Source organism: Equus przewalskii, chromosome 12 (genome assembly GCF_037783145.1).
Source record: "Equus przewalskii isolate Varuska chromosome 12, EquPr2, whole genome shotgun sequence".
Lineage (NCBI taxonomy): Eukaryota > Metazoa > Chordata > Mammalia > Perissodactyla > Equidae > Equus > Equus przewalskii.
The window spans coordinates 27,694,829-27,708,311 of record NC_091842.1 but is presented as its reverse complement, the minus strand read 5'-3'; the positions used below and the strand labels follow the sequence as shown (position 1 = coordinate 27,708,311).

Here is a 13,483-nt window from a genome sequence, read left to right as displayed (position 1 = left end):
TTCCTGTGGATGCTAACAGCTGTACAGAACATCTCCCCCCTCCCCCCCCTTCTCACATTGGAAGTATTACGGCTGTGTCCATGCACGGTGGATTGGGTGGCTGTCAATTCCCACCCACCTCGGTTGTAATGCTTCTCACACCCCATGCCTGGATTGAGAATGGTTACTCCACGTGTGCCTTCCCCCAGGTAGCCAGCTGCGTGAAGTCGGGCCGTGCCTCATTCTTCTGCAGAGAGGCAGTATAAATAGTGTTAGTGGTTAGGAATGTCTGCCCTGGAGCTGCTCTGCTGGGGCTCGAATCCCGGTTCCTCCATGTACCAGCAGTGACATTAGGCCACTTAACTCTCCGTGGCTCATTTCCCATCTGTGGTCGGGGGGAGCGGATAGTGTCTCCCTGGAACATAGAAGAGCTCTGGTAGCTTCCGGAAAAGTTAGCTGCTGTTATTTGTATTTGTAGCCACATCTGTGCCTGGCACATAGAAGGTACTCAAAAGATGTAACCAGTTCAGCATTATTTACCATGTGCCTGCCGTGTGCCCAGCTCTGTCCCAGAACCAGGGACAGGGACAGGCAGCATTCCATCGTGTTCCCCAGTAGTCCTGGCAGTGGAGTATTGGCAAACACGACAGAGAAAGTACCTGTCCTCCTGGGGGTCACAGGCGAGGGTGAAAGAGAGAAACAGATAAACCAAGAGATGCTGTTGGGGAGTCCTCTGAGGGAATAAAGATCGCTTCAGATGGTGAGAACTGCTCTGAAGCGACAAGACAGGTGGTTTGTGATCCAGAGGAACTGGGGCGGCTCTGGATGGAAGGTCGGGGCCGCCTTGTTGAGGAGCTGACATGTAGGTGAGATCCCGAGGCGCCCACGGAGGCAGTCTGGCCAAGTCTCGCAGGTAAGGATTCCAGTCAGAGGCAACAGGAGGGCCGGGAGGCCAGAACGTCCTTGGCATGTGAGGTGCCTGGAGCATCCTCTGCACTTCCATCTGATCCGTGTGGGCGACTGGCCTCCGGGGACTGCGTCACCTGGACTTGCTTCCTTCTGGCTTCCAGCTAGTTCAGCCAGCGGGAAGTACTGCCGTGGGGACTGGAGGGCTGGAGGAGAGCGAGGGTTAGGGTAGTTAACCCCCGACAGTCACTGGCCATAGTTTGGCAATGGCTTTGTCCCTCCAGCCAAGGCCACAGCTCCTCCAGCTGCAGGTCTTGCACGTTGCAGTAATGCCGCTCCCTCCTGTGTGGGGTCAGCCTGATGGTGGTGATGGCTTCCCTGCATTGCCAAGCCCTGCGTGCCTCACCCTTCCTCGCTAGGTCCCTTCACCCTGCCCATGTGTTTATAAATAATCCTTCATTAAACCATCCTCATTTAACCCTGTGGGAGTGCCCTCTGTGGACTGCCGGGACCCGAGCGGTCCAGCTGGTCCCAGGAGCCGTAAACGTGTGGCTGGAATGAGTGAGGGGCAAAGTGCACAGGACGGGTTGGCGAGGGAACGTGGCAGGAGCTGGGCGTTCACTCTCAGTGGGGGAGGCGTCTTCACAGAGTGTTACGCAGGGAGCCACATGATCATCTGTGCCTTTTTGGAACTGAAGACGCTGACTGTTTTGCATCCTGGTGCTCTGTTTGGATTCAGTTTAGCATCTGAGAAACACTTGCAAGCTCTGCGACTGTCTCTTGGGTTTTTCCTTTCCCAGCAGAGCATCCTCAGTTTGGCTGTCAGTGTTTGAATGCCCTGAAGAGTGAGGCTGTGTTTAAAGTCGGTGCCTGTGATGATGACAGTGATCATTTGGGGGCTTACTCAGAGTAGGTGGCTTCTGCCGTTCCATCTGCTACGAGACCCATAATCTTGCTTTTGTAGTTGGAGGAACGGGACTTTTTACCGCTACGCATGTAAGAACAAGATTGTAATTTTGGAAACTGGCAGGTAACTGACATTAACTGACAGGTAACTGCTTTCTCATCCCTGAGACCCAAAAAGAGATGCTCTCAAAGTGCGTCTCCCCAGACTGGAGCATGCTGATTAGTGGGATCAGCAACGTTGTGTCACTTTTCTCTGTGTTTAACCGTAGCTGGCACTTTAATTTCCCTACAGCAGGTAAAGGGAGGGACCTGGGATGCTGTCTTGGTGTTTTTTTCCTCCTGCTTCATATCTAGGATTACTTACCCTTTTTTGGTTCTCCATCAGGATCATCCTGAACACGGGGTCCTGTCTCTCGTTCGAGAGCTTCTCGGTGTGATCCAGGACTACACCTGGGAGGACAACAGTGATGATAAAGTCCGCATCTACACCTGCGTCCTGCACCTCCTGTCCGCCATGAGCCAGGAGACCTATCTCTACCACGTAGACAAAGGTAGGGGTCCCCGCCCCGGACGCGCTGGGCCCAAATTTCATGAAAGTCAAGTGGAGGGTTGTCATTTCTCTTGGGTTAAACCCCTTGTGTTTTACCTACCATGAACCTAGTCCAGGGCCTTGCTGAATTTGCCAGTGTAAGAATTTCCGGGGGTAACTCTTCAGAATGCAGCTTCCTGAGCCCCATCCTACCCCTTCTCAATTGGAATCCCCGGGAAGAGTCCTGGGGATGTGTATCTTTGACAAGCATCCAAGATCATTTTGACAATCAGACGAGGTTGGAGAAGCACTCTTTTGGATGGGTGCTCTCTTTGGCATGCTACAGAATAACCTAGAAAGATGGTTAAATATCCCTGTGCGTGAGCTGTTCTGTTCCTAAGAGGAGGTGGGACCCTGGCCTGGGTGTTTTTGCGCAGTTCTCAGGTGATGCATGAGCCCTTCTTAGATCAGGGGCTCGGGAAAAAGGAGATGGCCTTGTTCCCCCACTTCCTACCAGAATTTGTTGCTGCGAGTTTGGGGGCAGCCTCCTCATGTCCTAGACGTAACCTGGGGCAGTTCCCAATCCAGACCTCTGCCCGCTGAGCCTAAGCATCCCCCTGCTTGTTAGACCCTCAGTTCCAGTTTTTGATTTCCAAAAAATAGCCCTATTGTTAAAAGTGCTTTGGCCAGTAGTTGTATACTTTAAGGTTTAAGCAGTGCTCTTTATGCTTGGAAATTCCAGGGAACAAATTTGGAGTGGCAAGGGATGGCCTTCTTTCGTAATTCTCAGAGGCTTTCTCTAGCTGGGATTTGGGGGCTGATGGTAAAGATGTAACTTAGGGAAGCTGGTTAACGTTGATGATGGTAGCTGCCATGATCTGGGCTCCTACTGCGTGCCAGGTACTGCGCCAGACTCTGTGGGCCTCTTTCTCCTGTAATCCTGACAGCATTGAGATGAGGACAGGCATTTGTGTCCCCATGTTACTAGAAGGGGAGACTCAGAAAGATAACAGAGTTTACCAACCACGTGGTTTCAAGGGCTCATGGCCAGTTAGTGCTGGAAGTGGAATTCACACTCGGAACTGTAGGACATACGTTATGCTGCCTCGTTGATTACAAAATAACAATGTTTTAATTAAAGCATAACATATTACATACATACAATAAACTGTAAAGCTCAGCAAATGACCAGAAAGTGAACGCCCCCCAACCGCCACCCAGACAAGAAATGAAACATTACTAGTTCCCCAGAAGTCGCTTGCGTGCCCCCTTCCAGTAGCACAACCACTTTCCTCTCTAGAGGTCCACCACTGTCCTGACTTCTACCTTTTAGTTTGCCCATTTAGTTTAGCAAATTAGCTTGCCAGAGTTTCATTTTTATGTCAGTGGACTCATTTAGCAAGCATTCTTTGGTGTCTGGCTTCTTTCACACAGTATTATGTCTAGGAGATTCTTCTGTGTTGTTGGGTGGAGCTGTGGTTCATCCTTTTGCGTTGCTGTATAGTATTCCACTGTATGAATACAGCAGAATTTATTCATTGCCTTAGGGACAGACATTTGCATGTTTCCAGTTCTACTTCTGGGCTGTTATGATGAGTGCCGCTATGAACATTCCCGAACGTGTAATTCTTGGTGAACATTTCTGTTGGGTATACGCCTGCAGGTGGAATTGCTGCTCATTGGATTTGCTTATGTTCAGCTTTGGTAGATGCAGCCTCACCGTTTCCCAAAATGGTTATACCAGTTGCCACTCCCACTGGGCGTGAATGAGGGCTCCATCTGCCCTTGGTGTGGTCAGTCTTTTTCATTTTGGCTATTCTGATGAGTGTAATTTGCATTTCTCTCATGGCTAATAGGGTCCAGTACCCTTCCTGTGTTTGTTGGCATTCCTGTTTCCTCTTTTGTGAAGGGCACATCAAAGGCTCTGAATAGCAGAGAAGCCTTTGAGGACCAGACACTGACGTGGAAGGGGGTCTGTAAACCACAGGTGCTGTTACAGGAGCAGGCCCTCTCCTTTCTCCTGCCCGCTCCTCTCTCGTCTCTTCCTCAGGCAGATTCTGTTGATCCTCTGTCTACACCTTACAGCCAGGGCTGACTGGGAGCCAGAGTGCCAGCAAAGGGAATCCAGCTACGTTTGATGGGCGGGAGATGAGTCTTCTAGCTTTTAGAGATGACAACAGAAGCCTGGGTGTTCTTGTCCTCCTTGGCCTGGCTGTGTTTACTTCAGATGCACATCGTGACCTGACAGTTGTCTCAGTAGGAGAGAGGCCCGGGGGCCGCGGAGGCTTTGCAGGGGCTGGGGTTCCGCTTTCCCATCCCTTCTTATTCTAGGCAGCCTTTTAGATGGTGTTGACACAGCTTAGAACTTCTGAAAAACTGGGGCGAATATTTTGTGCCTTTACAAAGGATGCCGTGGCTGCTGTCTTTCCAGATTAATGAGAAGAGAACGCTCTGAAACTACCTGGAGCAGTAACGTGGGTGCTTTCATGCAGGCCTGCGAGAGAGTGGGCGCGTCTGATGGGGAGGGCAGACTACTCCTGGACACGAGCAGTGGTTTATTCACTCTGCAGAGCACGTGGGGCAGGGGAAGAGCACCCCCCGGTGCTCTCTGAAGCCAGTGGAGCCCCTTCGCTCCTCCACGTCACCTGCCAGGCCCTTGAAGCATTCGGGGTTGTGACCCCAGCGCCAGGCAGACGCAGGGTCCTGGGCTATTTTTAGTGGCCATTTGCCAGTGCTGTCATTTCTCCCATTGGGAGCGCCGCATCTGGACTCTGAGGCCCACTCTGCTCTCTGGCCTGACCAACTTCCTTCTAATTCTCAAGTTCGCCCTCTGCTCCCTCCCTCTGTCACCACCAGGTCTCAGCAGGGAAACTCGATTCCCGCTCCTCACCCCTTTTCTGCTTCCTCTGGTGAATTCAACCTGTGAGGCTCAGCCTGGCTCTCGCTCATTCCAGAGTTCCATCCCAAGCCTGGATTTAGGATCCCATAGCCCCGTAGCGCCCCTCCCGAGAGTCGGCACACGCCCCTGTGATTGCCTGTTGGCTCGTCCGGCTCCTGATTGACTGTGAGCTCTGTGAGGGCAGGGACCAGGTCGGCCTTGTTCGCACCGGGTCCCCAGCTTCTAGCCCAGAAGCTGGCGCAGAGCAGGCCCTCACCCACTAGCTGCTGCAGGAGTGAGTGAGTGTGTGTGCACGCACGTGTGCAGCCTGCTGTGAACTCACCTCAGGCGCTCTGGTCCGGAAGCCTGCAGCTCGGGTGGTTGGCCACGGGCGGTCCTAGACTGTCTCTCTCCTCCAGTGCTGGGCTAGTCCGAAGGAGAGTAGATTCCAGGCGGGAGTAAGGCTGGGAATTTAGGCCGGGAATTGTCCTGGGTCTCAGCAGTAGACGCGAGACATTCTCTCACCAGCTGTAGTTTTGCCGCCTGCAAAGTCAGGTGGTAGTAAATGGCTGAATCACGTTCTTTGGCTTTTGAGAGAATAACTGTTGTCCTCTGCATGGTGGCTAGCAGTCGCGACAGTGGCCAGAGCCCTGTGGCCCAGGGCTGTTCACTCCCAGCCTGGTGTTGGAGGGGCAGCTGCAAAGCCAGCAGTCGGCCTGAGAAAGCATCCCCGGAAGAGTCCCCCTAAACGGGCAGTGCAGAGGTGACCAGAGGTGACCTGCGCGCAGAGGCCGCCAGCACACAGACCAGCTGTTCTCCTGGTTCTCAGGCAGTGTGTCTGCAACCGGCTTACCAGTGTTCAGCCAAAAGAACTCTGTGTCTGTCTGTCTGTCTGTCTGTCTGTCTGTGTGTTGTAGAGGGAGCAGGAGAGAGAGCTTGCACAGAAGTACCAGTTGGTGAGTCTCGGTGAGAGAGAGGCCGGTAGTCAGTGTGCGGTTTTCCCTCCTTTTCTATGGCCTTGATGTTTTTAAAATAAAAAGCTGGGGAAACAAGAAGAAGGAGGAGTTATTATTCTTGAAATAGCAAACAGAAATGTACATAAAGCATCCCTGAAATTTTCTTATCAATTAATTACTGTATGCTTATACCGGTCCCGTTCCCCCGAGAGTCAAGACAGACTCTAAAGGAAATAGATAAAATAATAAACTGGCCAGTGAGTAGCTAAAAAAAATAAAAATAAAAATAAATAATGAACTATCTTTTAAATTAAAAAATTGGTTCTTAGGAAATTGTAAATTAGGAAATGTATGGATATAATATATATGTGTGCGTGCTATATATATATAGGGGCTCTACTACATATACTGTTTTGTCACTTTTTTGTGACTATATATTGTAATTATCTTTTAGTAACAGTATATTGTAGCAGTGGTATAGCGTATGGTATTTAACCGCTACAGATCATATGCTTTTATTGTCCTCATAGTATTTTATCTAACGCTATACCACAGAGCATTTAATCAAACTCTATTGATAGACATTTACATTGCTTCTCCTCTCACCATTATAAACAACAGTTTGTAATGAACATACAGTGAACATATAATGAACATGTTGTTTATAATGAAACAACCAACATCACGTACGTGCATCTTTGTATCTGTTGGATTATTTTCTTGGGGCAAATCCCTTGGAGTGGTTTTCCCAAGTCAAAGATCTGGACTTCTTTTGTACTATGACGTTTTTTTTTACTCTTTTTTATTGGTATAATATACATAGTGATAAAATGTGTATCACCATTTTAACGTTTTTTTTTTTTTTTTTTTTGGTGAGAAAGATTGGCCCTAAGCTAACATCTGTGCCAATCTTCCTCTTTTTGCTTGAGGAACATTGTCACTGAGCTAACATTTGTGCCCATCTTCCTCTGTTTTGTATGTAGGACACACCACAGCATGGCTTGATGAGCGGTGTGTAGGTCCACACCCAGGATCCAAACCTGCGAACCCTGGGCTGCCAAAGCAGAGTGTGTGAACCCAACCACTATGCCACTGGGCCAGCCCCCATTTTAACTTTTGTGTATGTGTGAGAGGAAGATTGGCCCTGAGCTAATATCTGTTGCCAATCCTCCTCTTTTTGCTTGAAAAAGATTGTCCCTGAGCAAATATCTGTACCAGTCTTCCTCTACTTTATGTGGGATGCTGCCACAGCATGGCTTTATGAGTGGTGCTAGGTCCGTGCCTGGCATCTGAACCTGTGAACCCCAGGCCACCGAAGTGGAGAGTGTGAAAGTTAACCACTCTGCCACTGGGCTGGCCCCCCATTTTAACTATTTTTAAGGGCAGAATTCAGTTTTATCAAGTATGTTCACAGCCTTGTGCAACCATCACCACTATTCATTCCCAGAATTTTTTCATCATCCCAAACAAACTCTGTACCCAGTAAACAATAACTTCCCATTCTCCCTCCCCCCAGCCTCTGGTGACTTCTATTCTGCTTTCTGTCTATAAATTTGCCTATTCTTGGTACCTCATATAGGTGGAATCATACAATATCTGTCCTTTGTGCCTGGCATATTTCACTTATCATAATACTTTAAAGGTTCATCCATGTTGTAACGTGTCAGAATTTCCTTCCTTTTTATGACTGAATACTATTCCATTGTAGGACAGACCACATTTTGTTTATCCACTCATCTGTCAGTGCACACTTGGGTTGTTTCCACCTTTTGGCTATTGTGAATAATGCTGCTGTGAACATTCTTGCACAAGTATCTGTTTGAGTCTCTGCTTTCGTCTCCTTTGGGCAGATACCTGCATTGGAATTGCTGGATCGTATGGTAACTCTACGTTTCACTTTTTGGGGACCCACCAAGCTTTTCCACAGCAGATACACCTTTGTACATTCCCACCAGCCGTGCACAAGGATTCCAGTTTCTCCACATCTTCATCAACACTTCTTAGTTTCCTTTTTTTTTTTTTTTTTTAAACAATGGCCATCCTAATGGGTATGAAGTGGTTCTGGACATTTTTTAGGCTTTTCTTACCTATTTCCAAACTATTAATTCCTACGAGATTTCCCGGACCTACATCAAAACCAGGAATTATCATTCTTTCTCACCTTTGCAAATCTGATAGGTGATTTTTTAAAAAGTTCTTCTGTCTTTTTAGTTTTCTGTCCTTTGATTATTAGTAAACTCAAACTTTTTCATAAAATTATAGGCCAGATAAACGTATTTCTGATGCGTTGACGTTGATATATTTGCTAATTTTTCTATTAGTGACCCTAATAGGGAGTCACTTCCTTGCAAGCTCAGAGCCAGCCCTGCACATCATACCTTGGCTCCTGTGTCTCCGCGGCCAGGTCTGTGGAGCGTGGTCCCCTGGCTCTGCAGCTCACCCAGCAGTCCAGCGAGTATGTCTGTGTAGACACTGACGGACGGCTCATGACTTCCACCACGATGAGACTGCCCAGTGCAGCTCTCACTCTGCAAGCTGAACCACGTGCCCTTGGTCCCTCACTTGTTGTCACCAACTGTTTGCATCCACAGCATCACAGGCCCAGCTCTGTTCTCATCAATATCATCTCATCTGAACTGTATGTGCCTAGGAGACCATATCCTTAGACAGGGACAGTGACGAATGCTCTTTTTAATTGGGCCAAGACGAGCACAACAAATTACATTCCAGCCGATAAGCTGCACTGAAAGTGGTTTATTAAAAGTGTCCCTAAACCACAAACCAGATTAGCACCGTGTGCATGTGGCCACGTGTGCACAGCCACACCCTCCAAGGCAGCGGCATGGCCCATGGTTTATCAGATGTCACCATTCCTGGGACAGTGGCCCAAATGTTAGGCCTCTGCCTGATCAGAAGCTGCGACTGCATTTTCCCTCTTGTTGACCACGTAGCACCGTGTGTGCTCCAAGGGTTTCTGTGTGGCCTGTGGGTTCTCTGCTGACCTGGGCTCCTCCAGGAGTGCCACTTGTTCACACCAGGTCAAAATAAGTACGCTCTGCCACGTACAAGTCAGCATTTGGGAGTGGCGATGAAAGCAGCTAAAAAAGGATCTGGCGAGAAAAGGGGTGGAGGCGTGGAGGGAGAGAATCGAGTCTGCAAGGCAGGGTGGTGCATTCATCAGGGGCTCTAAGCTTCACAGCAGCCCGGCCCTACCCCCCCCCCCGCCAAGAAAAAAAACAGAAAAGAAAAGAAAGAAAACAAAGGAGGTGTCCTGGTAGGGACCAACTACGTCCACTCTGGTCCATCCTACAGCCGAGTACTCTTCAGCTGTTAGAAAGAGAGCTGCAGATCTGTGTGTGCTGATGGGAAAGAGCGCCTAGGACATCACTGAGTGACAGAAGCCAAGGGCAGAACAGCAGTCCCTGGGGGATCGCTCCCTCCTTCCCCGAGCAGCTCGTGCTCTTGCGAAGGCCAGTCGGTAGGAAGGAAGGAGGGAGGGAAGTCAAACTCGGGCTGTTCTTGCTGGCTGGTCTCACTCCAGGCAGCGGCTGTCACAGGAGGAGCCCAGGCAGAGAGCGGGGACTTTTTGGCAAGAGTCATTGTCAGAGGGATTCAAGTTGGCGACTAGACAGAGAATGTTAACGGTCCATCCGGTGGAGTTTTGAGGAGGGGTGACCCAGCAGGCAACTTGGCGCAGTCTTTTCCTGGTTTGGGATCCCAGCTGGGACCACTGCTGGGCCTCAGTTTCCCTATCGTCAAAGGGGATGTTCATATCATCTCTCCTGCATGCTGCTTATGAGGACTCGGCAGTAATGCGTGTGAGGTGCTTAGCCCGGTGTCTGGCCTGCAGGAAGCACTCAGTATTGGCGGCTGTTCCATTGGTCGCCATGGTTCTTGTTGTCCCCTCCACGCATGGGCTAGAGGGTCACACCTTCCACACCCCTGGGCTCTGGCCCAGACTGTCCGGAAGGCCAAGTGTTTTCTCTGTGATTCCCAAGACCCCAGACCATGTGGGAAGTTCTGGCTGTTTCCACTTGCCCTGCCATGACTTCCTGCCATCTGCTGATGCCGTGTGCTACGCGGCTGCCTCTCCCTGGCCAGCATGGCCCTGAGCTTGGGAATGTCCAACTGCTCTGGTTTCTCCCCTCAGTCGACTCCAACGACAGCCTGTACGGGGGAGACTCCAAGTTTCTGGCTGAAAACAACAAGCTGTGTGAGACGGTGATGGCTCAGATCCTGGAGCATCTGAAAACCCTGGCCAAGGACGAGGTAGGTGTCCCCTGCCGTGCCCTCCCTGCCACTTGTTCTGAACGCAGCGTTTCCAGGGTGCTTGGGTGTTGGTTCATTCTGGAAAGGAAGCCCCTCCATGTGAGTAACATGTTTATGAGCAGACCGTCCATCGAGTGCTCCAGGGCCTTTGCTCCTGCTGTCATCTCTGCCTGCAGTGCGCCTCCCCAGGGCTTCCTTGGCTGCTCCTCCTCCTCATTCAGGTCTCAGCTCAAAAGTCCCTCCTCAGAGAGGCCTTCCCTGACCCCCGTCTCGAGTAGCCACCGCCCTCCTGCATCCCTCTGTGTCATCCCGGTAACACTTGGTCACTCTCTCAAGTGCTCTGTGTGTTTGCTTCTCAGTTGCCTGCCTCCCCCAGCAGAATGCACGCTCCCTGGGGACCAGGACCTCGAGATGAGTCTTGGAGACCTGCCTGTGCCTGAGACGGTCTCGAGTCCCTGTGTCACTCAGCACGGCATCCCCACACCTCCAACACAGCCTGGTTTACAGCAGGTGCTTAGTCAGCGCGTGTTGAATGCATGATAGCCTGTGCTTTCCACACCTCAGCTCTTTTAACGCCCGCCACAACCCTGTGAGGTGTGGGTGCTGTGTCTATTCTCACTGCACAGAAAAGGAAAGGGAGGCTCAGAGAGGTTTCTCCCAAGCCCCCGGTTTCCTGTGGCTGTGGTAGGACCTCAGCGTTCCCACCCAGATCCCCAAGCCTGAACTCTAACCACTGCATCGTCCTCCTCAGGGCCTTCCCACTCACCTTTTCAGCAGTGGCACACCTTATTGTCCAGCCACAGCAGTAAGTTACGTTTTTCCAGCCTTTCCTGTACGTAAGGGCAGTGTTGAGAACTGTGCTTGTATTATTTCATCAAATGTTCACAACAGTCCAGTGAGGTGGGAACAGCTTGTCCCTGAACTCTTCACACACGAGGAGACTGAAGCCTCGAGTGGCGGCTGTGGAACACGGTCAAGGCACGCTTCTGGAACCCATGCTCTTATCCACAAAATAGATTCTTCCACCAGATGTTGCATCTTTTGTGTTTTCAGAGCAGTTTTTCCATATTCTCCATATAGTTAGATGATGGGTTGATGTCAGTGCAGTTTCCATATAATACAATGTAAATAACTACCTGGTTCCCTTCCCCAGTCACGCCGACCATGGCTTCCATTTTTGCAGCGCCAGCCCAAACACTTGGATGACAGACAGATCCCTGAGGCCCCATCTCAGGCTTGGTGCAGACGGTTGGTTGTGAAGACATTGTGAATGCTGTCGTGTAGTCAGGGTGGGGGGGGGGTGGCAGTGCCTTGGGAGTCGGCGCTGGTGCCTGACCTTTCTCTGCATCCTTCCCCTGGGTCAGCTGGTACCTGGCTGGCTTTCTGCCTCCACATGCTCCCCCGGGTCTTGCTCTTCACGACTCAGCTGTCTGCTTGACGCTCTGAGCTTTCAATTTTTTGTTCCCACCCAGCAGGAGATGACCTGCCGGCTGCTTCCTGATCCCCTCCTCGCAGGCCCCTTTTCTCTCTCTGTCTTCCCCTTGGTTCCCTTTCCAAAGCCAAGATGGATTTCCGACTGCTCTGTTCCCAGTGGCCTTCAAGAAGGCCCTCCCCTTCCTTCCGGAACCCTCCATTGCTTCCCTTCCCAGCTCCCTCTTTCCCAAACCTGGAGTTTCTCTCATTCCTAGGTTTTGTTCCTATACTCTCCAGCCCACCAACCCGTTTAAAGACAAAATAAGATTAAACCGGATTTTAAGTTTAATTCTTAGCCATTTCCAGGACTGTATACAATCCCTCTGCTGCCTTTAGCCTCCTTCCCCAGGCCACCAGAACCCACCAGAATAGTCTATAGCTGCGGGTGTACACATGAATGGCACTCGTATGTCCTGGCCTCGCGTTTTCTCAAGGTATTCAAGCAGGTGCGGAGAGAGAGCAGGACTTTTTCTGGGTTTCACTCCCCAGTGGCCTCTGCCAAGGTCAAGGGCACTGCCCGAGGGGCAGAGGAAAAATACAGAACCGCCACCGCTCTGGGGCCGAGAGCCTCCCAGCGCCTTCTAGGGAGGGAGGCTGTGTGTGCCCCTGACCCTGCGGCCCCCGCGGCTGCAGGGCTCCAGGACTCCGGGAGTTGATGCAGGGGGCACTTAGCCGTCTGTGGAGGGGCAGCTCCCTCCCCCAGCGGAGGGGCCAGCTCCCCGTGGGCCTCAGGACCCAGCTTTCAGGAACCAGCCCTTCCCCCCCTCCCGGAGACACGAAGCCCTCACCTTCAGCCTGCACTTGTCGCACTCATCAGACCCCACTGCTCCCCAAGCCGAGGAAATTGTGTCCCCTCCTCCTGATTCTTAAACCCAGTGGCTCTGGCTCCAGCTTCTCACCCAGGGACCTCTTAGAGCCGTCTGTGTGTTTGACAAGTTGCACCCCAGAAGAATGCGCCATGTGGTTTGAAAATAGCATTTCTTCACTCTGATGCGACAGGCTGGTCTAATCAGAGGTGGCCGCTGACAGCATAAGCGACCGTGGCCTTGGACCCCAAGCTCACCATAAAAATAAAGCCAAGGACCATATAACCTGGAACTATTTTCATTTAACATTTGTCCCTTTTTCTCTTGCGGGAGGGGGCATTGACAGTGGTAACGACTCAAACAGAATTCTGAAAGAATAGCAAAGCTGGGGTGCTTCCGAAGAACATGTCAACTCGCATAACTACTGGGGACTTTCACCGAAAATGTCTGTGCATATGCACATTTGTTAGGAAAACATGGGTGGGCCGAGATGAAGTGAAGCGCGGCAGCCTGCATTTTAACAGTGCGATGTGGGATTGAGCAGAGGCGACCACAACGTGGCAGGGGCCTCAGAGCTGGAGTCCTCGAGTGCGTGCGGGGCCAGCTTCCTCTCCGCTCGGCAGGGAGCGAAGCTTCGTGCGTGCTGTCGGAAACTCCAGGGCTGGGCCGGTCCTGAGTGTCTCATCTTTTGGCCCTCTTCTTAGCAGCCCTGCTTCCAAAATTGTCCTCTAAACCCCCGTGAAGGGGCCAGCCCTGTTTTAATCACGAGCTCTATGAAGTT

The 13,483-nt window shown here is 51.0% G+C and overlaps 1 protein-coding gene across 1 annotated transcript in view; it reads left to right on the top strand.

Annotated features, from left to right (window-relative positions):
* Window positions 1-13,483, top strand: part of VPS35L (VPS35 endosomal protein sorting factor like) — a 112,146-nt gene that overhangs the window by 93,749 nt on the left and 4,914 nt on the right. Inside the window, exons 28-29 of the mRNA XM_070566569.1 lie at window positions 2,177-2,342; window positions 10,305-10,423. Coding sequence (XP_070422670.1) covers window positions 2,177-2,342; window positions 10,305-10,423 — 285 coding nt within the window. The remainder of the gene's footprint in view (window positions 1-2,176; window positions 2,343-10,304; window positions 10,424-13,483) is intronic.